At 44.2% G+C, this 23,145-nt stretch overlaps 1 protein-coding gene across 1 annotated transcript in view; it reads left to right on the forward strand.

The window, feature by feature from the left end:
* Positions 1–17,329: 17,329 nt before the first annotated feature.
* The window catches only part of RAB31 (RAB31, member RAS oncogene family), a 123,314-nt gene continuing 117,498 nt past the window's right edge, over positions 17,330–23,145 (forward strand). The window contains exon 1 of the mRNA XM_045793880.2: positions 17,330–17,501. Within this exon, the coding sequence (XP_045649836.1) occupies positions 17,463–17,501 (39 nt within the window). The 5' untranslated portion in view covers positions 17,330–17,462. The remainder of the gene's footprint in view (positions 17,502–23,145) is intronic.

The raw sequence follows: 23,145 nt of genomic DNA on the forward strand, positions 1-23,145 counted from the left end.
TGGGATACATTTGCAACTGAGCTCCCTGCTCTGATGCAAGGAGAAAACTACAGCATCACCTTTGTAGTATTCTTGCCAAAATGCTTTACCGGCATCTAATTAAGGGAAAACAATCAGTCAAGTCCAGAATGTAGAAGACATTCAACTGGACAACTAGCTTTTTAAAAATGTCAAAAATCATGAAAGGTGGAATAAGGCATGAAACTGTGGGTTGTATATTTGATATTAATTAATTAATGCAATGACAAATTATTATAACAATTACTAATGTAGCAATATTATTAACTGTTTATCAAGTTGAATATCTTGAGAATAATAATATTGTTATAGTTTTACATGAGAATGTTTTTGTTTTTGGGAGATACATGCTGAAGTACTTAAGGGTGAAATGTGATGATTACTCTAATTTACTTTCAAATGGTACAGCCAAAAAAAAGTGTCATATATACATGTATTCACCATATATATATATATGGTTTCTCTATACATAAATATATATATTTTATATTTATTTATATTTTATATTTATAATATATTATATATAATAAATAAAAACATTTATAAATGTATGTAAACATATTTATAAATATATATATATACACACACATAGTGAAGGTGGAGGGTATCTGAATGATTTGTTCAACTCTTTCAACATTTTGGTAGGTTCAAAAATTTTCAAAATAGAAAGTTTGAGGCAGAACTCCAATGTCTCTTTCAGTGTAACGCTATACATTTCCCCATTTAGCAGCAGCTCCTTGGTTAGAAAATTCAGGCTAGAAAATTCAGGCAAGTCAAGAGCGGTTCTAGAGGGAGACACGTTGCTTTCTTCTGCTTGTCCACATTAGGTGTTAGGACAGAATGCGAGATTTGTTGGAAATAAAGTTCAGTCTTAGAGTCTAGAATCCATGGTGGGGCGGGGGCTTAAGGTCATGTAGTTCATATATGAATAAGTCATGGCAGAAGGTGAGAAAGGAAAGCAGTTCCAGGCTCTTGGATTTCTGGAACAATATTAACAAACATACAAACAAGTAAACACACACACACACACACACACACACACACACACACACACACACACAAGAACAAAACAAAACATGGAGGGAACTGATGTAAAGTTGCTAACTCCACATTTTGTCTAGTGAAGACTGACATAAAAAATTAAAAACTCATCCATTATTCCATATGTTATCACACTTGTGTCCCTAAAAATGTCATTTTAATGAAATAATAACCTCAAAGAAAAAAGGCAGTCAGGGCGGAAAGCTTTTTAAAAACCAGCTGCCTTCAGCCACGTGAACACACGCATTGTTCTTGGACACCGTGGACAAGCGAAGATGAGGCAGGCTGCTTGAATCGCTGGCTATGCCCTGGGGACCACCATGGAGTCCCACCACCTCCTGGTGGGGAGTCGCATCTGCCCCTTGGTGTTGCTTTGAGCCTCCAGGAGAGACAGGAGGACGGTTAAATCCTTACTCCAGAACGTATTCCACCCCGGACAACTCCTTGAAGACTGAGTCTCTCCTGTAGGTGAGCAAAAATGGGCCGCTCTGTGGGTTTTCCTCTTTGATGGCTACTTTGCCATCTGGAGGACATCAGAATTTAGCCAGTTCATTTTTTTCCTCCTCAAATGAGGGAAGGTATGAATCCAAAAAGAAATAAACTGTGCGCCAGTCTTTCCCCCTCTTTTTGAAATGCCTGTGATATTTGAAGGTGGCTGTCTTGCCTTCACTCCTCTCTAGTTGTAGTGCACCAGTCTTTCGAACACCCTTCTTAAGCTGTTGGTTGGTTACCTGATTGGTTCGCTATTTCTTGAACTTCCGCTGGCTGCTAGGATCGGTGCTGTGCCAGTGTGTCTGTGGTCCTGAGAGCCTCCCTTCTGGTCACGGGTGCCTGCTTTGCCCTTCTGGGTCACCAGAATCTTGACTGGAATTGTCATTTGGAGTTGGGTTTGCCTGGAAGGATCTGTCTTCACTGCATTTCTTTGGGCTACAAGAAATGGAACCTCACTTCCCACTCACTTGAGCAAAGAAGGGGAATATGGTAAGTTTCATGGGTAGTTCAGAATCCAAGTTAGGCAACGTGGATCACTCACAAGCAGCCTGACCCAGAAACTGGAGGGCTGACTGGAACACTGTCAGTCATTTCCTAGACTCTCTCTTCCTCTTGAAACATGGTCAAAACCCATTTGTCTCTCTACAAATTGGCTTCACACCCTCTTCTACCTCCTGGATGTGGCTCATGTTATATCACCTGGGTTTATGTCACCTTCGTTCCAGTTGCACGTGGAGGCTGAATGGAATCTCAGGGCCTCAATTCCAAATTCCTGGAAGAGAATTTCATTGGTACATTTTCAACTAGATATCCACCTATGCCCATCTGTGGTCAAGTCAGTGGCCAGAGTTGGGTGGGTAGTAAAACAATAGCTGCCTGGCCCTCCCACCCCCAACCCCCCTTTTTTTTTGGAAGAAGGAGCATTCCTTAGAGGAAAGTGTCTTTCTAAACTGGGCAGAATTTCTAAAAAAGCATCTGGTATAGGATTCTTTAATCTATTTAAGATTTTGTAAATATGGCAATAGTAATAAATGAGAAAAACTGACTCATTTCTGAACGAGCTGTGTTGAGTTTATCACCACTCAACTCAAACATAAATACTGTCAGTAATCTATCACTCTCTTGCGAATTACAGCTGGGAGAATGATGTCTGTCCTGTCTCATTCTGCTCATTATGAACTTTTCTCCTGCTTGCTTAATATCTGCTGGGGCTTAATGTGCTGATCTCTGTTGATATGGGCCACGGACTAGGATTTTAAAAAAACAAATCTCAGGGTTTTCATAGACACTCCATCTGCAGCTCCTCAAAGTTCAGATTTTGAGTACTCATCAGTTGTTTTTATAGCTCTACTTAGTGTGTGTGTGTGTGCACGTGCACATGAATAAACCTACAAGGCTGGAATGTCGGAGGTTTGCTTTCCTTCAAAATGCTTTCCATCATGCGTGTTGAAGACCCTTATCATCCCAGCAGTGGGTTTCCCTTCTCCCTATCTCTTTCTTAGTTGAGCTCTGGGATCTCTGAGCTATGGCTCTGACACATTTACAGCAGGCTCTGACATTTGGCAGGGGAGAGCAGTTTTGAAGATGAATATGGCCAAGTACGGCTCCTCAACTATGTAGAAGCCAGGCATTCCCAGACGGTTCTGGAGTGGTGCTTCCAAACACCTCCCTGGCTGAGTTCCTCCCATGCCCACTATATTTATAGTGGATTCCCAGCCAGAGCAATAAAATGAGAATACCTGACATCTGATAATAGACTTGTAAGCAAAAACAACAAAAACCCAAATAAGACCCCCAAAGTCCAAACATCCCTTCTATTACCACTATCATTCATAAAAGAAAGGGCATTTTTGGGCACCTGAGTGGCTCAGTCAGCAAAGCGTCTGACTCTTGATCTCTTGGCTTGGGTCTCTATCTTGGGGTCCTGAGTTCAAACCCCGCACTGGGCTCCACGCTGGGCATGGAGCCTACTTTTTAAAAAAAAGAAAGGACATTTTAATACCCACAAAATAGGAAAGTCATAACTTCAGGACAATACACTTGGATACATTTGGTGTAAAGGAAATCTTATTGCTTTATCTTTTTTTCTCTTCTCATTTTGCTATAGACTGATGGAAGTCTGTCACATACAACTTGGGAGCCACATTTTCAGGTGCAATGCAGAATGGAAGATGTATGAAAGTGCCAGACCTGTCCTTGGGAGCTCATGGCTGAAATCTCAGACGGAGACAACTTTCAAAATCATCTTCTCCAACCTCCTTCTCATTAGATAAACCAAATGACACAGAGAGGTCTGGTAATAGAGATGTGACTATGACACAGTATCAAAAATGAGAAATCCTCTCAAGGAGGTAGGACAGTGTCCAATGGGAAGTAAGAGAAGAGAGAAAGTCGAGGTTTCAGGGACACAGCATATGAGCCAGAATTTGAGGAGTGGTGTGATTTAGACCAATGGCTCTCAAGTTTCATATACATCAGAATCAACCCATGGAACTGGGTCTGTTAGTATGGCAGTTTCCCAGGTGGCGATGCTGCTGCTGCTGCTCTGGGGACCATGCTCTGAAAACCGTGGATTTAGAGCTGCAGAGACTGGGGCTTAGGCAGAGGCGCAGAGGCCAGCAAGTCGTGTAGGTTGGTGCAGGTAGGATGGGCAGACAGGATTTTGTAGAAGAGGGAATGCCATGTGAGGGAGCTCAGACTTTATTTGGATAGGCAATGGGGAGCCACACAAGAGTTTTGAGCCAAAGAGTAGAATTTAAAACAGTATCACATAAAAAGGAATGAAGTGCTGACACATGCTACAACGTGGATGGACCTTGAAGACTATGCTAAGTGAAGGAAGGCAGTCGCAAAGGACCACGTGTTGTATAATTCCATTTATGTGAAATATCCAGAGTTGGCAAATCCTTAGAGGCAGAAAGCCGGTCCGTGAGTGCCAGGCGCTGGGGAGAGGGGGCTGTGGATAATGACTGCTTAATGGGTAGAAGGTTTCTTGTTGAGGTAATGAAAATGTTCTAACTGGATAGTGGTGATAGTTGTACAACCTTGTGAATGCACTAAATGTCACTAATTGGTAAATTTTATGTTCTGTGTATTTCACTATAATAAAATAAAAACCCAACATCATATTTCTTACAACTTGGATTATGTCACATAAAACTGTTTCAGATGTAATGTTAATAGATAAAAAATACAAAACTATGTATGTAGAATGGTTATAACCATTTCAGAATACAGCCTCACATATAGAAAAAAGATCAGAAATAACTTACTATTAGTGGTATGTGTGTGTGTTTTGAATGGTGAAAATAATGTGATTTCTCCTTTGTCCTAGTGTTTCTTAATTTTCAATAAATAACCAGATATTGCTTATATAATTACAAAACTGCTTTAGAAGAGGAGGAAAAGGAGAGTACCAGCTCTGGATAACTTCACCAAGAATACCTGAGTGTTATCTGCAAAGGCAGGATTGAGCCTGAGGTTTGGGACAGATGTGTGTCCCAGATGCTAGGACTGAGAAGTCAGCCTGACACGAGCGACCCAGGAGGGCACCAGTATGAGGAAGTAAGCAGTCCCCAGCAGAAGCGGTGATTTCCCACCATCCACCATCTAGAGGTCTTCTCCTTGGGATCCAGCCTTTCTTTCTACTTTCCTTTGGTTTTCTTCCTTCATTCAGCTGGCAGCGTGTCTCAGGGATTTTGTTTGTTCTTCCATTCATTTTTCCCAACAAATATTTGTTGAGCATCTACTATGTGCCTCCAATACTTTATCCATGTGTCTGAGTTGCAGTCTTGTAATTCTGGCCAGCTGGGTCAAGTTTAACAGAGCAGAATTTTATACTGCTTCTCTTTTTCATTTTCTAAACAGAACTCTTTTCTGTTCCTGGTCCAGGCTGCAGCCTCCTCTCTCAATTCCCCTGAATAGTGAAGAAGTAATAATTCCTTTTCTGTTTCAGTTCTCTGGATTGTGCCCTTGAGTTCAGGCTAGATACTGCAGTCCAGACGAGGTTCTGGACACCCTGATGGTGTGGTCAGTAAAATCTTCCCAAGTGGTGCCTTGTCCTCCTTGGGTCTAACACTCCCATGCAATAGCCCTGCTCCTTTACTCTGAGTTAGCATTGTTAGCTCTGACTCCTCTCTGCTTCTCTACCAGCTTCTTGTTTCTACTTTTGCCACTTCTTGGTCACTAGCTTAAACCTTATAGGCCATGCTTTTCCTGCTTTAGACCCGGATCTATTATCTTCACTTTTTATTTTTATTTTTAAATCATCATGGCCCTCTCTTCACAACATGGATGTGGCCCAAACCTATATTTATATTTGTGAATTCTCATGGTGTGGCCATGGCTATAGAGGTTTGAGAAGCAGTCTATTTCTTTAAAGGGTCATGGTCAGAGGCAAGTTCAGACTGTGGGTTTCTTGATGCCTCTTTGTTGACCTTTTGCAACTCTAGCTCTTGGCCTCATAGTGGGTATCTGGTTAATATTTGGGGAAACAGAGTTAGGAGCAGTATGTATGCATAGTGGGTAGCAGATTCAGGACAAAGAATCAGGTAAATATTGTATTAGGGTTCACTACAAAAACAAAACTGATAGGATGTGTATAATGTGTGTGTGTGTGTATATGTGTATATATATATATATACACACATATATTTATTTTATTTTATTTTATTTTATTTTATTTTATTTTATTTTATTTTAAGGAATTTTATTTTTATTTTAAGGAGATTTATTTTAAGGAATTGACTCCTGTGATTCTGGTGGCTGGTGAGTCCAAAATCTGTAGGGTAGGCCAGCTGGCTGGAGACTCAAGGTACAGTCACATTTCAAGTGTGAAGGCCGTCTGTTAGCAGAATTCCCTTTTCTTCTGGGGATGTCAGTCTTTTTCTATAAAGGCCTTCAACTGATTACATTATGGAGGGTAATCTGCTTTACTCAAAGTCTACTAATTTAAATGTTAATTTCATCTCAAAATACCTTCACAGAAACATATACAATAGTGTTTAACCAAATACCTGGGTACCATGGGCTAGCCAAGCTAACACGTGAAGTTCACCATCACAAATATTATTGGGTTTATTGTTTGCTCTTTAGGTAAGAACTCCAGGGCATCAAGAATAATATTGTGAGTGGAAAATCCTGTGTTTCATACACATGATCTCATGTGTTCCACAAATATTTATTATTTTTACCCTTTGGGGAGACTCCTTGGCCCTGCAGAGATTTCCAAAATGTTCAGGATACCATCCTGGACCCCTAGGAGCTTCCAGTAAACAGGGAGGAATGGGATCTGTACAAACAGCAGTGTGTGTGTGTGTGTGTGTGTGTGTGTGTGTGTGTGTGTGTCTGCGAGAGAGCCAGCACCAACTCTCTCATCTTTGCAGCAAACTCCAGATTCTCTATGTATAACTTGGATATTTTACTTTCTCCTCAGTTCATCGTTTTTACCTTCATATCCTTGCCAACCCCTCAAACTAGAAAACAAGCGAAGGGCTCACTGAATAGTAACAATGTCTGGGCTTGAATGCTGGCTGCAGCCCATAAAGGCAGATCTTTACAGAGACCTCTTTGCCTCAGTTTCAAGAACAATTGCACCTTCTTCTAGGCAGGAGGACAGTGACATAATTGATAACAGATACGTGGCAGAGTGGTACCTGGTACCCAGCTAGCCATCAACACTTGATTAGTGTTCACTTTGGTTGTTAAGAGTCATCTTCCCTTCCAGGTTTTCATATTCAAAAGAAGAGCATTTTCCCAATTGTCCTGACCTAAACGTTGTAGGTCCCTCTTCCTCCCCTCCTTATCTTCTATATGCAAATATTATATATTTGGCAAAGAGCAGAGAATTTTCAGATCCTTTAGCTCCCTTCTCATCAGAATCTAAAAGTAAGCTTGATGAAAGTATAATTTTGCTCATGGAGAGTAACTGAGAAAATAAATAGATGTTGCATCAGAGAAAAGATGTGTGAAGTTACCTACATGACAGAATGGCTGTGAGGATATTAACATATCAATGTCAAATCACTATGTTGTACACATGAAACTAATATAATATCATATATCAACTATACTTCAATTAAAAATAAAAAAAGAAAGAAACAATGTGTGATTCCAAAAAGGTCAAACAAGCTTACAGTCAGAGCACCCTGAATGACCATTTTGCTTTCTACCCCACCCACACCAGCATGGAGCTTTAGGTTTTATGACTGCTAATATGATAAGTAGAGAATAGTTTCTGGATGGTTAATCTTTATTTTTACTTATGAAATTGAACATTTTCTTTGTCCATTCATTTCCTACTTGGGGATTGCCTAGCTGTGTTCGCTCATTTTTTAAAGACGATTTTTCTAGACCATTTTTAGTTTCACAGCAAAGTTGTGAGGAGGGTACAGCCGTCTCCCCTTATCCATGGGAGATACATTCCAAGACCCGCAGTGGATGCTGAAACCACAGATAAGACTGAACCTTGTATATACTATGTTTTCTCTTACACACACATACTTATGATAGAGAAGAACAACGATAACTAATAATGAAATAGAACAATTATAACAGTATACTGTAATAAAAGTGTGAATGTGGTCTCCCTCTGAAAATCTTATTGTACTTACCCTTCATGATGTGAGATGATAAAGTGCCTACATGATGAGATGAAGTGAGGTGAGTGACCTAGGCATTGTGACATAGCTTAAGGCTACTCTTGAACTTCTGATATGTCAGAAGGATGATCATCTGCTTCTGGACCACAGTTGACCATGGGTAATTGGAACCTCGGAAAGCAAAGCTGTGGATAAGGGGGGAACTACCGTAGAGAGATTTCCCATATACTTTGTGGCCCCGCACATGCATCGTTTCCTCTATTGTAAAAGTCCCTCACCGGAGGGTATGATTTTTAAAATTGATAAGCTCTGTTGGGACATCATAATCACTCAGAGTCCATAGTTTACATCAGGGTTCACTCTAAGTGTTGTATATTCTATGGGTGTGGACAAATGTATAATGTAATGTATCCCTCATTACAGTATCATACAAAGTATGATGCTGCCCTGGAAATCCCTGTGGTCCACTCTGTCATCTCTTCCCCTGACCCCTAATCCCTGGCAACCACTGATCTTAAATAGTCTCCATAGTTTTGCCCTTTCCAGAATGTCATGTAGTTGGAATCATACAGTGTGTAGCCTTTTCAGACTGACTTCTTTCACCTAGTAATATGCATATAATGTTCCTTCATGTCTTTTATGGCTTGATAGCTCATTTCTATTTAGGATTGAATTATATTCCATTGTCTGAATGTATCACAGTTAATCTATTCACATACTGAAGGACATCTGGGTTGCTTCCAACTTTTGGCAATTATGAATAAAACTGCTATAAACGTCTATGTGCCGGTTTTTGTGTGGATGTTAAGTTTTTTACTCCTTTGAGTAAATACTAAGGAGGATGATTTTGGATTATATGGTGAGATTATGTTTAGTTTAATAAGAAACTGCCAATCTGTCTTCCAAAGTGGTCATACCATTTTGAATTCCCAGTAGCAATGAATGAGAGTTCCCGTTGCTCCACATCTTCACCAGCATTTGGTGTGGTCAGTGTTCTGGAGTTTGGTAATTCTGATAGGTATAGTAGTAGTATCATACAACCCAGTAATTTGTTGTTCTAGTACCGTCTGTTGAAAAGACTATCTTTGCTTCATTGTATTGCCTGTGCTCTTTTGTTAAAGATCAATTGACTATATTTATGGGGATATATTTCTGGGCCCTTTATTCTGTTCCATTGATCTATTTGTCTAGTGTTTCATCAATACCATACTGTTTTGATTACTGTAGCTTTATAGTAAGCCTTAAAGTCAAGAAGTGTCAGTCCTCCAAATTTGTTCTTCTCCTTTAATATCAAGTTGGCTCTTCTGGGTCTTTCGCCTCTCCATATAAACTTTAGAATGCTTGTCAACATCCACAAACATCCATTGTGTTGAATCTATAGATCAATTTGGGAAGAACTGACAATATTGAGTGTTCCTGTCTATGAACATGAAATATCTCTCCATTTATTTAGTTCTTCTTTGATTTCATTCATCAGAGTTTTACAGTTTTCTTCATGTAGATCTTATATTTATTTTGTTAGACTTATATCTAAGGCTTTCAATTTTTGAGGTGATAGTGTAAATGGTGTTGTGTTTTTAATTTCAAATTCCACTTGTTCATTGCTAGTATATAAGAAAGTGATTGAATTTGTATATCAAGCTTGTATCCTACAACCTTGGTATAACTGCTTATTAGTTTCAGGTTTGCTTTTTTTTAAAATCAATTCTTCTAGACTTTCTACAGAGACAATAATGTCATCTGACAGCAAAGATAGTTTTATGTCTTCCTTTCCAATTTGTATACATTTTAATCCTTTTCTTGTCTTATTGCATTAGCAAGAACTTCTAGTTAAATGTTGAAAAGGAGTGGCGAGAGGGAATATCTTTGCCTCATATCTAATCTTAGTGTCTGCTCATTTTTTCGCTTTCTTTCTTTTTTAATATATTAATGCTTTCCATATTAAGATCATTAACTGAGTCATATTTATGCCAAATATTCTTTTAGATTGCAGTTTAAAAAATTATGTTTATAATACTTCTTGCATAAAAAAGGCATAACTTTTATGTGTTCAAATCTATCAGTCTTTCTCCTTGTGATTTTTAAAAGTAAATCTGCATTTTCCTTTCTCCATTTAGGAGAAATAGAGCCAGAGCCCTCCCACCTCAGCCTCTCCACAGCATACCACCCACCAGATGACTTTGGCACACTGCTTCTGAACAACTGCTGATGGCAGAACCAAGAGAGGTGCCATAGCTTGAAACTCAGGTGGCCACATGTGGGCTAAGGGAATAATTGTTTGGAGGAAGTTCAACTTCCCAGAATATTTACCCAAGAAAGAATTTTTTGCCTTAAAAATCCCTTCCACCAGAGCTATGATGGGTTGGTTCTGAAGGAAAGTTTTAGTTCAGTAGAAGAATACAACATTTAAGATGTGTGTGTGGGAAGGTATGGAGTGGGCATCAGAAATGAGAGACAGAGTAAATTACAAACCATCGAAAGGGGGAAGGGGGCCTAACCAGGGCCCTGGAAAACTAAGTAATCTTCCTAGTTCCTGTTTTTAAAAACCTAGTTATGTCATTCAGTGAAACAGCTGTTATTTAGCTTAAGTTATAATTTGCATATTTAAGTCTTCCACGTGAACCGGGTGTAAAGTGGTGAAAGCTTATAGGTAATTTAGATGTTTATGGGTCTGTGTAAAGTGTTGGTGCTGCTTTCTAATCGAGAGTCCTTTCTATATTCAGAGCTGAAAAACTAAGGAAGGAAATGAGGCTGGTTGGAAGTTAACACTTCCTTTTTAAGGATAATAGCAACCCAGAAAGAGTTTTACAGGCTTGGGGAAAGGAGTAGGGTGGCCAACCAGCACAATTTACCTGGGACTGAGGGTTTCCCAGGATGCAGGACTTTAAGTATTAAAACTTGGACAGTCCCATGCAAACTGGGATAGTCAGTCAGTCATCCAGGTTTGCTGGTCATACACACACATACACAAATCTAATGTAATCTTCCCCCAAAATAATGCAACAGCCTTTCTATAACCACTTTGACAGTATGAAACTGCAGGTCTCAGAGATTCAGGAACTTCTCTAAATTCACACAAGCAGGGGATGAAGGCGCCTCGATTTAAACCTTGTTCTGTCTGCTGTCAGGTGCTCTTTCTACCCTACCACTCCTGAGATTAGATGTGGTGCTGACACACTCACTCTCTCATCGACTCACTTAAACACCTTCAGAGTGCCAAATATGTGCTGTGCTAAGGACTGATTACAGGTGATTTATGACAGGCTCTGTCACATTGGCAAATCAAGCAAGTCAATGAATAATAATGAGAGTGATAGTTCAACAACAATAACCACAATAATAGAAACACAAAATGCAAGAGTTCCAATGTAATTAAACCCTTAAGGCAGCTCAGTTAACCATTAAACTAGGTACTGAGATCTTCTGCGAGGCACTTGGAATTAGGGGATTGTTAGCATTAGGCTCTTCCTAGTCTAGGACAGTGTTGGGAATTCAGAGAGAACAAAGATCTCTGTGCCTGTGTCTGTCTGTCAGTCTTTCTCTCTCTCATACACACACACACACACACACACACACACACACACCTCCTGATTGACTAGGTTCAAACTCTATCCATCTTGATCATTGTCCCCCTTACTTGGGGACTGGGTTTCATTGCATTCACAGTTCGCTGACTCTGGAAATTATACTCATTTTCTTAATCAGAAAAGTAAGAAAAATAAAACAGAAGTACTAAACTTCAGACAGTTAGCAGCATATGAGGGTTGCCGATTTATTTGTTTGCCTGTTTCCATTGTGGACTCTATGCCAGTGGATGTTCTCTGTCTCACTTGGTTCCACGCCCAGTGTCTAGCCCATAGTCAGCATCTACCATTTGCTGAATGGGTATGTCAACAATTAAAAACAGGAATTCCTGAAGATATAAGAATTGTTTCCAACAGCTAAAATCAGTTTTCTAGTTTGGTTACAAATAATTTTAAAGCACACACACACAAAAAGTCACACACAATCTCTTTTAAGAAAAAAGTATATCCTAAACTCTATAGCATGACTCTTAGCAATTACAGTGAAACTCACATGAGCGGTGGGAAAGAACAACCTACTGATGGCCTAAGAAATGAAAGTGAGTTGGGTTCACTTTGGGCTGAATCATTGTAATTTCATTTCTCAGTTTTACAAATAAGCAACGAGAGAGAAGAGGACTGACTGGGTTACATACTGTTTATGGGTTTTGGGAGGCAGTCTCCCTGCTGAATCCATTCATTTATATTTTGTGGGAGGTGTTAATACATATCTTGTATCTTCTTTTAACTCAACCCTCTCAGCTCAGCCATGGGTTGGAAAGACTTTAGAGGATGATGGGCAGGAGAGTCTGTGAAGAGGCCAGTTAGGTGAGGAGGGGCTCAGTGTGGAGACCCAGGGAGGTATGTTTGGAAAATCTAAAAATTGCCACTTACCGCCATTCCTTTGTGAGAGCCCAACGGAAGCCTCCCTTGTTCTAATTTTGGGTGATCTTGTTGTTCTTGAACATTTCTGAGTACTCCCATTCAGGTGGTAATGGAGAAAACGAAGAAATGGGTCTTGACCCTTCTCCATTCATTTGTCTGAAGAGCTGACAGCTCAGTCACTTCTCTGGTTGCCATTCCTGAGCTTCTAAGATATGCCACCATCCTTTCCACGTGAAGATGAAGACAACCAGAGTGGCTAAGGGAGAACAGTCACTCACAGAGGACTGTGTATCCACTTACCTACCATGCCCTTCACCATGCTGCCCCATTCCAGGTGCGTAGGGACCATTCTCCTTCCCACGATGGAGATTCCTTCTGTTCTCAGGTGTCTCCAGCAACTCAGAATCCCTTTTAGGCTTCTTTCTCCTTCTCTGAGTCTGTGGATGAATTGTGGGGCCCTTTCAGTTCTGCTTTCCTAAAATCCCTCAAATTGCTGGCTTAACTGGTATGTCCAGGAGTTTAGCTTCTCAAAATGTGTTTAAAGGGTCTGAATTACAAATAAGAGAGAGCAGCATGTGCTAGTTAGAAAATATCCAAAACTAAAGAAGGAAGGAAGGAAGGAAGGAAGGAAGGAAGGGAGGGAGGAAAGAAAGAAAGAAAGAAAGAGAGAAAGAAAGAAAGAAAGAAAGAAAGAAAGAAAGAAAGAAAGAAAGAAGAAAGGAAGGAAAAGAAGGAGAAAAAGAAGGAAGGAAGAAAGGAAGGAGGGAAAGAAGGAAATTAGGAAGGAAGGAAAGAAGGGCTCAGAAAATGAAATATATTAAAGGGTTATTTAACCAATATTGCAGACCCTAAAGTTCCATAAAAGAAAGATATGATTATTAAAAACAAGGTTCGTAAACATTTTAATTTTTCTTTAACTGGCCCTCGAGCAGGCCAGATGACTCACCGTGGCCCGCTGAGATCAGCCTGCAGTCTGGGGAGCTGTAACACATTTGTGTGGCTTATCCTATTTAATATGCAGACCCAATTTTGTGGCATGTGATTCTCACAGAAACTTATCTACAAATTTCTCTGTAAGTCTACCTAGTATTCACATTTCATCTACCACCTAGGCAATACACATGACTGTGCACCACTAAACATACCCTAGCGAACCACCATCACTTACTCACTCCCGAGGGTGAAGGGATGTCAGTTGCCTCGTCCCTTCAATGTTGCAGCTCCACTCCCTCTATCCTGGCAGAGATGATTTTTCTGTTTCTCTCACGTATTTCTTCGTTTCTTCCTATGCATGTTTGTGCACAAATAGGCAGGCTTTACATTGGTTCACTGTTTGTGTTTATTTCTATGTGATTATACAAAAACGGATTTGCTGGATCAAAAAACATGACTAGTTTTATGGCTTTTATTGGCTTTTGCTAGGTTTTTAAAGAAAGAATGGGATGGTTTTCCCAGTCACTTTCTAGTCACTTGGTAGACTTACTCCAAACACCTGTTGGAGAATTCCTCTTTTCATTGAAAAGACGTCACATTCAGAACCTTCTGAGATGCAGCCCAAGGACGAGTATCCAGGCTCAAGCATCCATTCCATGCACAGCCCGTGGATCCCAGGGCCATATCATGCATGACTCAGAGACCACAAAAGAGTAGTCTCGTTCGAATAGCATAAGAGGCCAAAAATCCTGCTGGAGAAAAGTCCTAGCTGAGATAAAAAACCGTTCATTCTTAGTCGCTTTTTTTTTTTTAATGACATTACTTCACATTTTTAAACCCTAATAGAACAGAGATGGTCCTTGGTATAATCTATGCTTACCTTTCATAGAGATAGATAATTCCATCTTCAGATCTGTTTGGACTCTGACTTGTTGTAAAGGGGATTTAATTGTTAATTCCTTTATTTATGTTGAGGAAATGCTAAGAGAAGCCTAAGCAAGTATGTAGAAGCTGAGGGGAGACTTAACTAAGGAGGTGAAATGTGAGCGGGTCTGTGAAGGATGATGGGTTTCACCAGGTGCTCAGAGGAGAAGCTGGATTGGGCAGGATCTCACAAGTTGTCCTGAAGAGCTTGGATTTCGTCTTGTTTGGTGTCACTGAAGACTTTAAAGCAGCAGAAACGCAGGAGTCTGAATTAGTACAGGTGTTTGACTTTTCGAAGATCTCATTCAGAAAACTTGCATGTTCTATTTTATTTTATGTCATAAGTTCTCAGTTATGTATCATGGAATGTTGATCACTGCCTCAGTTATATCAGAACCTCTTCAAACGCAGAAAATTCCAGAGGAGTCAGGACAGGCCCTTAGCACAGTAATCAAAGAGTATAATAATAGCATTCATAGAGAACATTGTATCTTTAAAAGCTGAGAGCTACCCAGGATCTTGTCACTCCCAAAATATATGTCATTGTGGTCACCATCCCTCCTTCCTGGGTGAGAGCCTTATGCATCACCTTGGGGTGATCATGGGGACCAGGTGTTTCATGAGGCCGGTTTTAAGTTTCCAAAGGTGACCTGGCTGAGGAAGGCGTGTATACCCATGAAGGGGGTCCAGTTGACAGACTAGTACTGTTACTCTATAAAGCAGAGCATCTGACTGACCAGAATTTGACACAAATGAGGTGATTTTTTTTTTTAGAGTGGGGGTTGGGGTGGAAAGAGAAGTGGGGGGGGGGAGGGAGAGAGAGAATCTTAAGCAGGCTCCATGCCCAGCATGGAGACCCATACAGGGTTCAATCTCTCGAAACTGAGATCATGACCTGCGCTGAAATCAAGAGCTGGGTGCTTAACCAACTGAGCCACTCGGGTGCCCCAAATGAGGTGATTTTTAATGGAACTGGAGGTGGGGAGAAGGATAAACAGACGGGTGATTCTGGGGGCTTGGAGGAAGAGACGTGAATAAGGGATTGTCTTGGGAGAGCCTAGAAACCACACAAGCATCCCAAACACCTAGGCTAGTGGAGAAGAGCGCGGAAGGAGAAGAATCCTGAAAAAGGGTAAGGCAATGGAAGAGAAATTTCGTCAGCTCATTTTTGTCTGGGGATGGTCCTGCCCTTGGTGACCCACTGAAAAGGCTTCCATTCTGGTTTGATCAGCTTTTGGGAAGTGAGAAGAAAGGCCAAAGACAAATGACTGTGCACGGAGACTCAAGCCATACTGCCAGGGACAGCAGAGGCGTTGGGCAAGGCCGCTGCAGGCAATGGTCGCGGGGCAGCTTTACCATGATATGTCTCTGCAACTGTGTTGCCCTTGCTTTCTGCTCAGCAAATCTGAGAACAGGGAGGTATTGTGACCAGGGCTGGGTAACTCTGGGTGGACCTCTTTTCTCACTGCTCACATAAAAGGCTATCCTTACTTTGGATACTAAACCAAGGACAGATGCTGATACAATAATCTGCACATTGAATAAGACCCGAATCTTGTCCATGGCTGCTTTTTGAACAATGTAGTCCAGATTTGTGTAACTCTCCACAAGCCTGTATCTGGCCAGAAGACCCTGCTGCTCTGGGGAATTTAATTGCCAGTTGTCAGTTTGGGGGCCTGTCTTGACTCTAGAGATGTAGGATCTTTCTCTCCGGAGGTCTTGATTCGGAAGCTCCCACTGCGTGGGGCTACGTGGGTGCTAGGTTGCTTCAACATGGCTTTAATAGAAACAAAGCCAGATAATGAAAGTGGGTGGTCCACCAGTGCAACGGAAATGTCATTGACCAAAGTTGGCAAGTCGGGAGAGAGGCCTGAGAGTTTGGGATCAGGGATGAAGTTTAAGAAAAAGCATGTTATTTCTGATCTGAAACGCCAGTGGATTATTCAGGTGGATATGTCCAAAAAGCTGACATGTCTATAGTAGCAAAAAGTGAAGTCATCTCAGCGGTTGAGGTTCACTGGGCTATATGGATGGAGAAGAGAGAACAGGTCCCACAAGACTTCCCTGACTGTCTCAAGCCAGAGCCTCTTTTTATTTGCTGGTTCAGGGAGGATGGTCTGTGCGGGGAGCTACATATTTCTAGCTATACTTCTGAGTGTTGGGTGTCGGCCCAGGCAAATTATGGCGTTTTCTATACTGAGCAAGGCAGCTTCCTTTCTACAATGCGTGTTTCCTTTTTCAGACAGGGACCCATCTGTGTTGGAGGGAGTTATAGACCCCTGCTTCTAGAACTACATATAGAAGAATGAACTCAGGGCTGAGGGTTAAGAACTACATGGGAGTTAGTCGAAACCCTCACATTAGGAACTGCAGGAGAAGGTGGGTTGCAAAGTTAACTGTTCCTTCTCATCCGCACAGTTATGTCTCGGCTTCATTTCTGCGGGGATCCTGGAGTGTCACAGAACGATGGACTGCAGGCGGACTTCAAAGTGCGCCCATATAGAGGACCTCAGCTGGCAGCGTCCGCTTGGAGATGAGGAATGGAATCTTCAGGGACGCAGCCAGCCGTAGGGTCTCCCCCCACGGGGAGATCCTGTCCTCCTTACACTCCACGGGGCATTGCGGCCGGGCGGGGGTGGAGGGGCAGATGCCAGAGGGGGGCTCAGCAGAGCGGGGTCCGGCCGCTGAGCGGGTCTGAGGGAGGAGGCACTCTGCCAGGGACGCCGCAGGTCCCGGGGGGCGGCCCCGGGGGGGCTGACGCCGTTTGGGGGCGTTCCTGGGAGCTGGGGGCCGCGGAGGTTAGACCCGAAGCCCCGGGAGGAGCCGGCCGGCGGCCACGTGACCGACCGCGGCGGGGCCGGCGGCCCAGAAATAGCAGCGGCGGCGGTCCCGCCCGCGGGCTGCCGCGAGCAAAAGGCGGAGACTGGAGGCCGCTGGCTGGGCGCGGGCGCGACGCGGCCCCGGCCCCGGAGGATGCTGAGCCCCTGCCCGGTTCGGCCCCGAGCACATGATGGCGATACGCGAGCTCAAAGTGTGTCTTCTCGGGGTGAGTCCTGCGCCGCCCTCCGCCGGGGACACCCACGTCCATGCGCCCCCTCTGCCCCCGCGCCCCCCTCGTCCATGCGCCCCCTCTTCCCAGCCCGGCGGCGGTCGGGTGCGAGCCTGCCCTGGAGCTTGTCACTCGTTCGCCCAGCCGCCGCGTCTCCCGGGATCCGCTCGGGCCCCGCGGCGCTCCGGCCGGGCCGCGGGACCCTCCGCGGGGCCAGGCAGCGCGGCCGCCGCTCCTGGCCGCCGCCGCCGCGCTCCCTCGGGCCTCCGGGGGCTTTCTCCTTCGCCTTTGATAATTTCCTTCCGGCGGAAACTTTTAAGTTGCTCAGCCAAGGCTCCAGATCCTTTTTTCCCCCGGGGGGCAGTTGGTTTCTTCACTTTTTTTGGGGGGGGGCGGGGGGGGTGGGAAAGAAAGCCCAGCCGAGGGCGAGCCAACGCGAGGGGGTGCCCCGGCTGGAAGGTGAAGGGGTAAGTACTGGAGAGCTGAGCTCCTCGGAAACTTCCGTGCTCCGGAGAAAGAAGGCAGCATGAGAAAGTCCTCCCGGATCCCCGCTTCCCCTCCCAAAGTGGGTCTTTCTGAGTCTGAGGAAATGGGAAAGAAGCCAGAAACACAGATAGAAACAAATACCCCAGCCCTTCGCCTCGGCAGCCCTGTCAGGTGATGCAGGACAGCCTCTGGAAACCCGCCGCAGAGAGCTCAGATAATAATAAGGGTCATTTCCTTTTGGGTGCCCACATCAAATTCCAGAATCTCTTCTTTTGAAAGAGCTGGTTTTAAGCCGTGTTTCCAGCAGCCTTTGGCATCCGTATTGAGCGTACTGCCCCTGGCAAATCCGGTCTCCCAAGAAAACTATTTCCTACAAAAAGAGCAGCAAAGGGGTAGTAGACCTGTTGTTATTGAAAAGGCATGCTAACTGGACTGTCAGGAGGGATGCAGAGATGCTCATAATGAAGAAATGATTCCAGGTTAGGATTGAATTGTATCAGACCAGCCAAGTGTCTAGGTTCCATCTAGGCTCCTTTGGAACCTTTGGCTGGACAATGTTCTTGACTGTCTCCCCTCACTGCCTTTTGCCAGAACTGTTATTTACACTAGATTGTCTGGTTCGCCTAGAATTCCAGAAGACCTGGAGAAGGCGCTCCCTTTGCTGTTAGCCTGGGCACAAACTCCCTGGTGTGGCCACCCTCCTGGCTTGCTCAGCCAGAGCTGCGATCTGCAAAGGATCCTGTCCTGGTCTTCCTCTGTTGCAGGGGTGGATTTCACGCTCAGCCGGGCTTTCCAACATAGTCCCGACATAAATCCCAGGCATCTCATGTTTTCCTTGTGAGGGGTCATTTCAGCCTCATGGAAGGCCCCAGAGACTTAGAAGGAATGTTGTGTCCCAAGGAATCAAGGGCAACTTTGACGTGTGTTATGTGCCCGGGGATCGGCCTTGGGAGTAAATGAAGTAGGAAGCGTTCTGTCTCCTTGCCCGCTGCCCCTTGCCTTCTCCCCTGCCACCTACTTAGGTGGCACAGGCCTGCCCATCACACGAATCATCTTCACTGTTCGGGGACGAGTCTCTATAGCCTTCCACAAGGAAATGGATCACTCTCTGTGCGATTCTTGGCGAGGTCTTCCGTTGCCTCATCTGTACAATGGACATCATAACATCTTCCCTTTTAAGGCGGAGGATGACACCAGATGATCTGCTATGATATGTGGTACCATTTCCTGCTAACCTGTGATTCCAGGGTGACAATTAGCAAGCCTGGGAGATGAGATAGCTGGAAGAAGTCCCTTCACTTCTTTTCTTTTATCTCTAAGAATGAAGCATACTCTTTTAGTGGCTTCCTGGAGATGGTGCCTCACCCTTGTTTGCTGGGTCTTTGCAGTGGCTCTGTTGGTAGGAGATTGGCTTGCGAGGAAAGAGCCCGGCCAGAATGAGAAGGTATTTCTGGGCAGATGGAGACTCTGAGGTTTCATCCATGGAATACGACATCTGTGTCCTTCTGTTGTTTTGAGAGAGGCTCTAGGTTTTTGTCTTGTTTAGGTCAGAGGGCCAATAACCTTGTCACCCACACTGAGTAAAATTTGTTAAGTCCCGTGGTTTGGCCCGCCTGTCCTGGGCAAGATGTGCGTGATAGGCTGTATTCTCAGCTGCCCATCCATATGGGGGGTTTCTTTGAGTGAGATAGCATTTGAGGGAGGTCAAAGCCACTTTAACCACCTTGGGTTCACTCTTGATTTGAGAAAGAACCTTGTAGGTAGGTGACTAAAAGAAGGGATCAAGGCCAAGTCCAAAAGTCCCCTCAAAATTTTAGCAGGAGCCCCGAGCTCCTTTGTTCTCTGTGTTGGGAGGTCCATCTTTTCTGGATGCAGTCTTGCATGTGGCTAGCACTCAGCTTCCTGTTTTTCAGCCACCACCACATCTTCCTGAAGTCTCAGTATGACAGAGATCCTACGAGCTATGCCTTCTGTTCCTGTCACTTTCTTTCGGGCCCCTTTGGGAAGGTGATGGAGAGTGTGGACCTCCTAACTGAAGTCTGGTTGTCTCACTGGGGAGTGTGAGGGGCTAGTCTTTTTGTGCCCGGCTCTTTGCCCTGATGGCTCCGTGGTTAGTTACTCGAGGATGCACTTCCCGTTTGAGGCACCAGGTTGTTTGAGGCATGGACAGTGCAGACCTTTATGCCTCTTAGCTGTGGTCTGTAACCTCTGTGTGGTGGGAGGTTCCCGCCAGGAGGGTCATTTGCAACAGGTGGAAGCCAGAGTAAGAGTAAGCCGGAAGGCATATCCTCTCCACCTGTACCTGTGCCTTTCAGGACTCTGAGTTTCAGCGTGTCTATCTTATGTCTTTTGGTGAGCGCTCCCAGATGGAGTCCACGACAGTCTGTGGAGCATTCTCTGAAAGCTTTGTGCTCTTAGAAAAATCAAGGACTTAAGAGCTTTGTGTTTATTTAGGCTACCTGTTATAAATTCTTGGCTCTCATTATTTTCATGGGTGGACTTCCTCATGTTTTCCCTAGGCCTCAGTGAATGCCCTTTCCTGGGATATGGCAGGCCACCTGTAGAGGCCAGCCATGCAGGACGGTGTGCTTGACAGGGTCACACACTGGGAAAGGGTCCTTATTAGACACATGGGACTCAGGAGTCTTGTTCTTGTCAATAAAGTACCAATCATCCCACTTTGTAATCTGAACTAGTATTATGAAACATGTAGCTTAAAAACAACCCCCTTCAAAACAGCAAAGTATGTTAAAAAAAAAAACCTAACAAAAACAATATCGAGGCAGCAGCTGTTCCGACCCCAAAGGTGGAAAGCTTCCCAGTATGCGTTTTTAACACACATCACCACGTGGCAAAAAGCAAGGGGAGAGAGAGAGGGAGAGAAGGGAGAAGAGGAGGGGTAGGAGGAGGGGCAGAGGAGGGGGAGGAGAGGAGCTTTCTTTATTTTATTATTTCCTCTGGGTGTGTACACTTAAGAACTGTTTCCGGATGGAATCCCAAAGAGATTTATATTTGGACTTTTGTTGTCTTGACGACAGTTTAGAGATATCTGCCACTTCCTCAACAACTGAGTGTCATGGTTAAAAGACAACCAAGGGTGTCCTGCTTCTGGGAAGGAGCTTGGGGAAGCCTATCCTTCTGGCCTTTGTTAGAATCTGTGTGATGGTTCTTCACGGAGCAAACACCTGGGATTTGGTGTGACATCTGGGCAGTGGAGACTTCAGAAGTGTGCAAGGCCTTCACATGAAGGGGCTGTTGTGATCCCCAAAGGCCCTAGGAGCCAAGGGTGGGACAGATTTTGCTCACAGTAAGCAGATCAGTCAGAGCCGTGGAACCTCAAATGGACCGTTTTGAGTGATAGTGAGTGTCCTGTCACCAAAAGTATTCATAAGGTTATATCAATCTGTTAGGGTCATTGTGGAAGGAAGGAGTGGGTAGAATGGGGAGGACTGGGCCAGGCAATCATTAGAATTGCTTTCCAAGTCTGAGATTCTAACATGTTCATTTTCAGTTGTTCTCAGAAACCAGCATTTCATGGGTGGGGGCTGGGGGGGGAGGGTGCAGACAGGCTAGAAACCTAATTTTCCTTCCTTCCTCCCTTCCTTCCTCCCTCCCTTCCTTCCTTCCTTCCTTCTTTTCTTTCTCTTTCTTTCCTTCTTTCTTTTAAAGATTTTATTTATTAGAGAGAGAGCAAGAGCAGGGCGGCAGAGGGCGAGGGAGAAGCAGACTCCCCACTGAGCAGGGAGCCTGAGGCAGGGATCGATCCCAGGACCTCAGGATCATGACTTGAGCCAAAGGCAGACAACTAACCGACTGAGCCACCCAGGCGGCCCAAACCTAATTTCTTTCTTACCAAACTTGATTCGTCTATTAAATTGAACCCTTTGTGGAAAGTGTGGTTCTGGCTTGAAAATAAATATAAACGACATGGTGGGGTGTCTTCCCAGGAGTGTACAACACATGGTAACACCGAGCACCCAGGTCAGGTGGCTGGAATCCACCAGGGTCTCTTTGTTCCTCTTTTGTTCAGGGTCAGCATGGCTGCATGTGTCTCTCAGCTTCTAGAGCTCAGCGCGTCTCTGGATGTGCCTCAGAGTCCCTTGCGGAGCATTTTCAAGCATCTCATGGTCCCTCTCCATCCCTTTTCAGGCATGTGGTCCCCACCCCTTCCCCTGGCCCAGTGTCGCTGTTCTCATGAGTGTGTTGTATCCTTCAGGACTGCTCCAAGGCCACTGCCATTGGAAAATACAAAACTTCACATATAAGATGCCAGGACATGAAAAGATTTTGAACTCACGAATTAGAAAAGGTCTTCAGATTTAATTGTGTCCAACAAGTGAGGCTACTTTTAGTGCTTGCGCGTCTATGCAAATATTACACTTTAATTTATCTTTGTTTTTTTTTTAAAGATTTATTTATTTAAAGAGAGGGTGCGCGTGCATGCGAGTGTGAAGGGGGGAGGGGCAGAGGGAGAGAAAGAATCTCACGCAGACTGTCCACTGAGCGCGGAGCGACTAGCAGGGCTCCATTCCATGACCCTGAGATCGTGGTGACCTGAGCTGAAAGCAAGAGTCGGCGGCTTGGCTGCTCAACCGCTTGAGCCACCCAGGTGCCCTTCATTTATCTTTGCTTTTATAATTTCCAATACTTGCTTGAAAATGAATAAGCATTCATTCACTCAACCATTTATCCTGTGCTGCTTTCATGCCAGGAGCCGTGGGGGCTGCAGGTAGACAGGACAGCCTCGATCCTTATCTTTGAAGCGCTCTGTGGTTCCTGGGACAGGGACACATCAGCAGTGAACTAAATGATGTCACTTGGATTCCTGCGACAGCACCTGCCACAGAGCCATGCACAGCAGAAGTAGTAGAGCAAGATGATGACAAATACTAACTGTCGTCCATCTTGTTAGATGTGAGAACGGGTGAGGGACAGAAAGTTTTTGCATTAAGTAGGTTTTGAGCAGCTGCTGGACCAGCTCTGTGGAGACAGGAACAGGGAAGGCGGGGCTCTGGTCCCTGCTGGTGATGGAGAGGTTCCTGGTTGGGCAGGAAAGACAGGCATGTGCACAGGAACCAGCGTTCCTGGCCACGGTGATTAGGGGGATGTTGGACGTGTCCGTGGCATAGTGGGAGCCGCCCAACCCAGGAGGGGC

This window comes from Ursus americanus, chromosome 19, assembly GCF_024610735.1.
Source record: "Ursus americanus isolate L20-20 chromosome 19, mUrsAme1.1.p, whole genome shotgun sequence".
NCBI lineage: Eukaryota > Metazoa > Chordata > Mammalia > Carnivora > Ursidae > Ursus > Ursus americanus.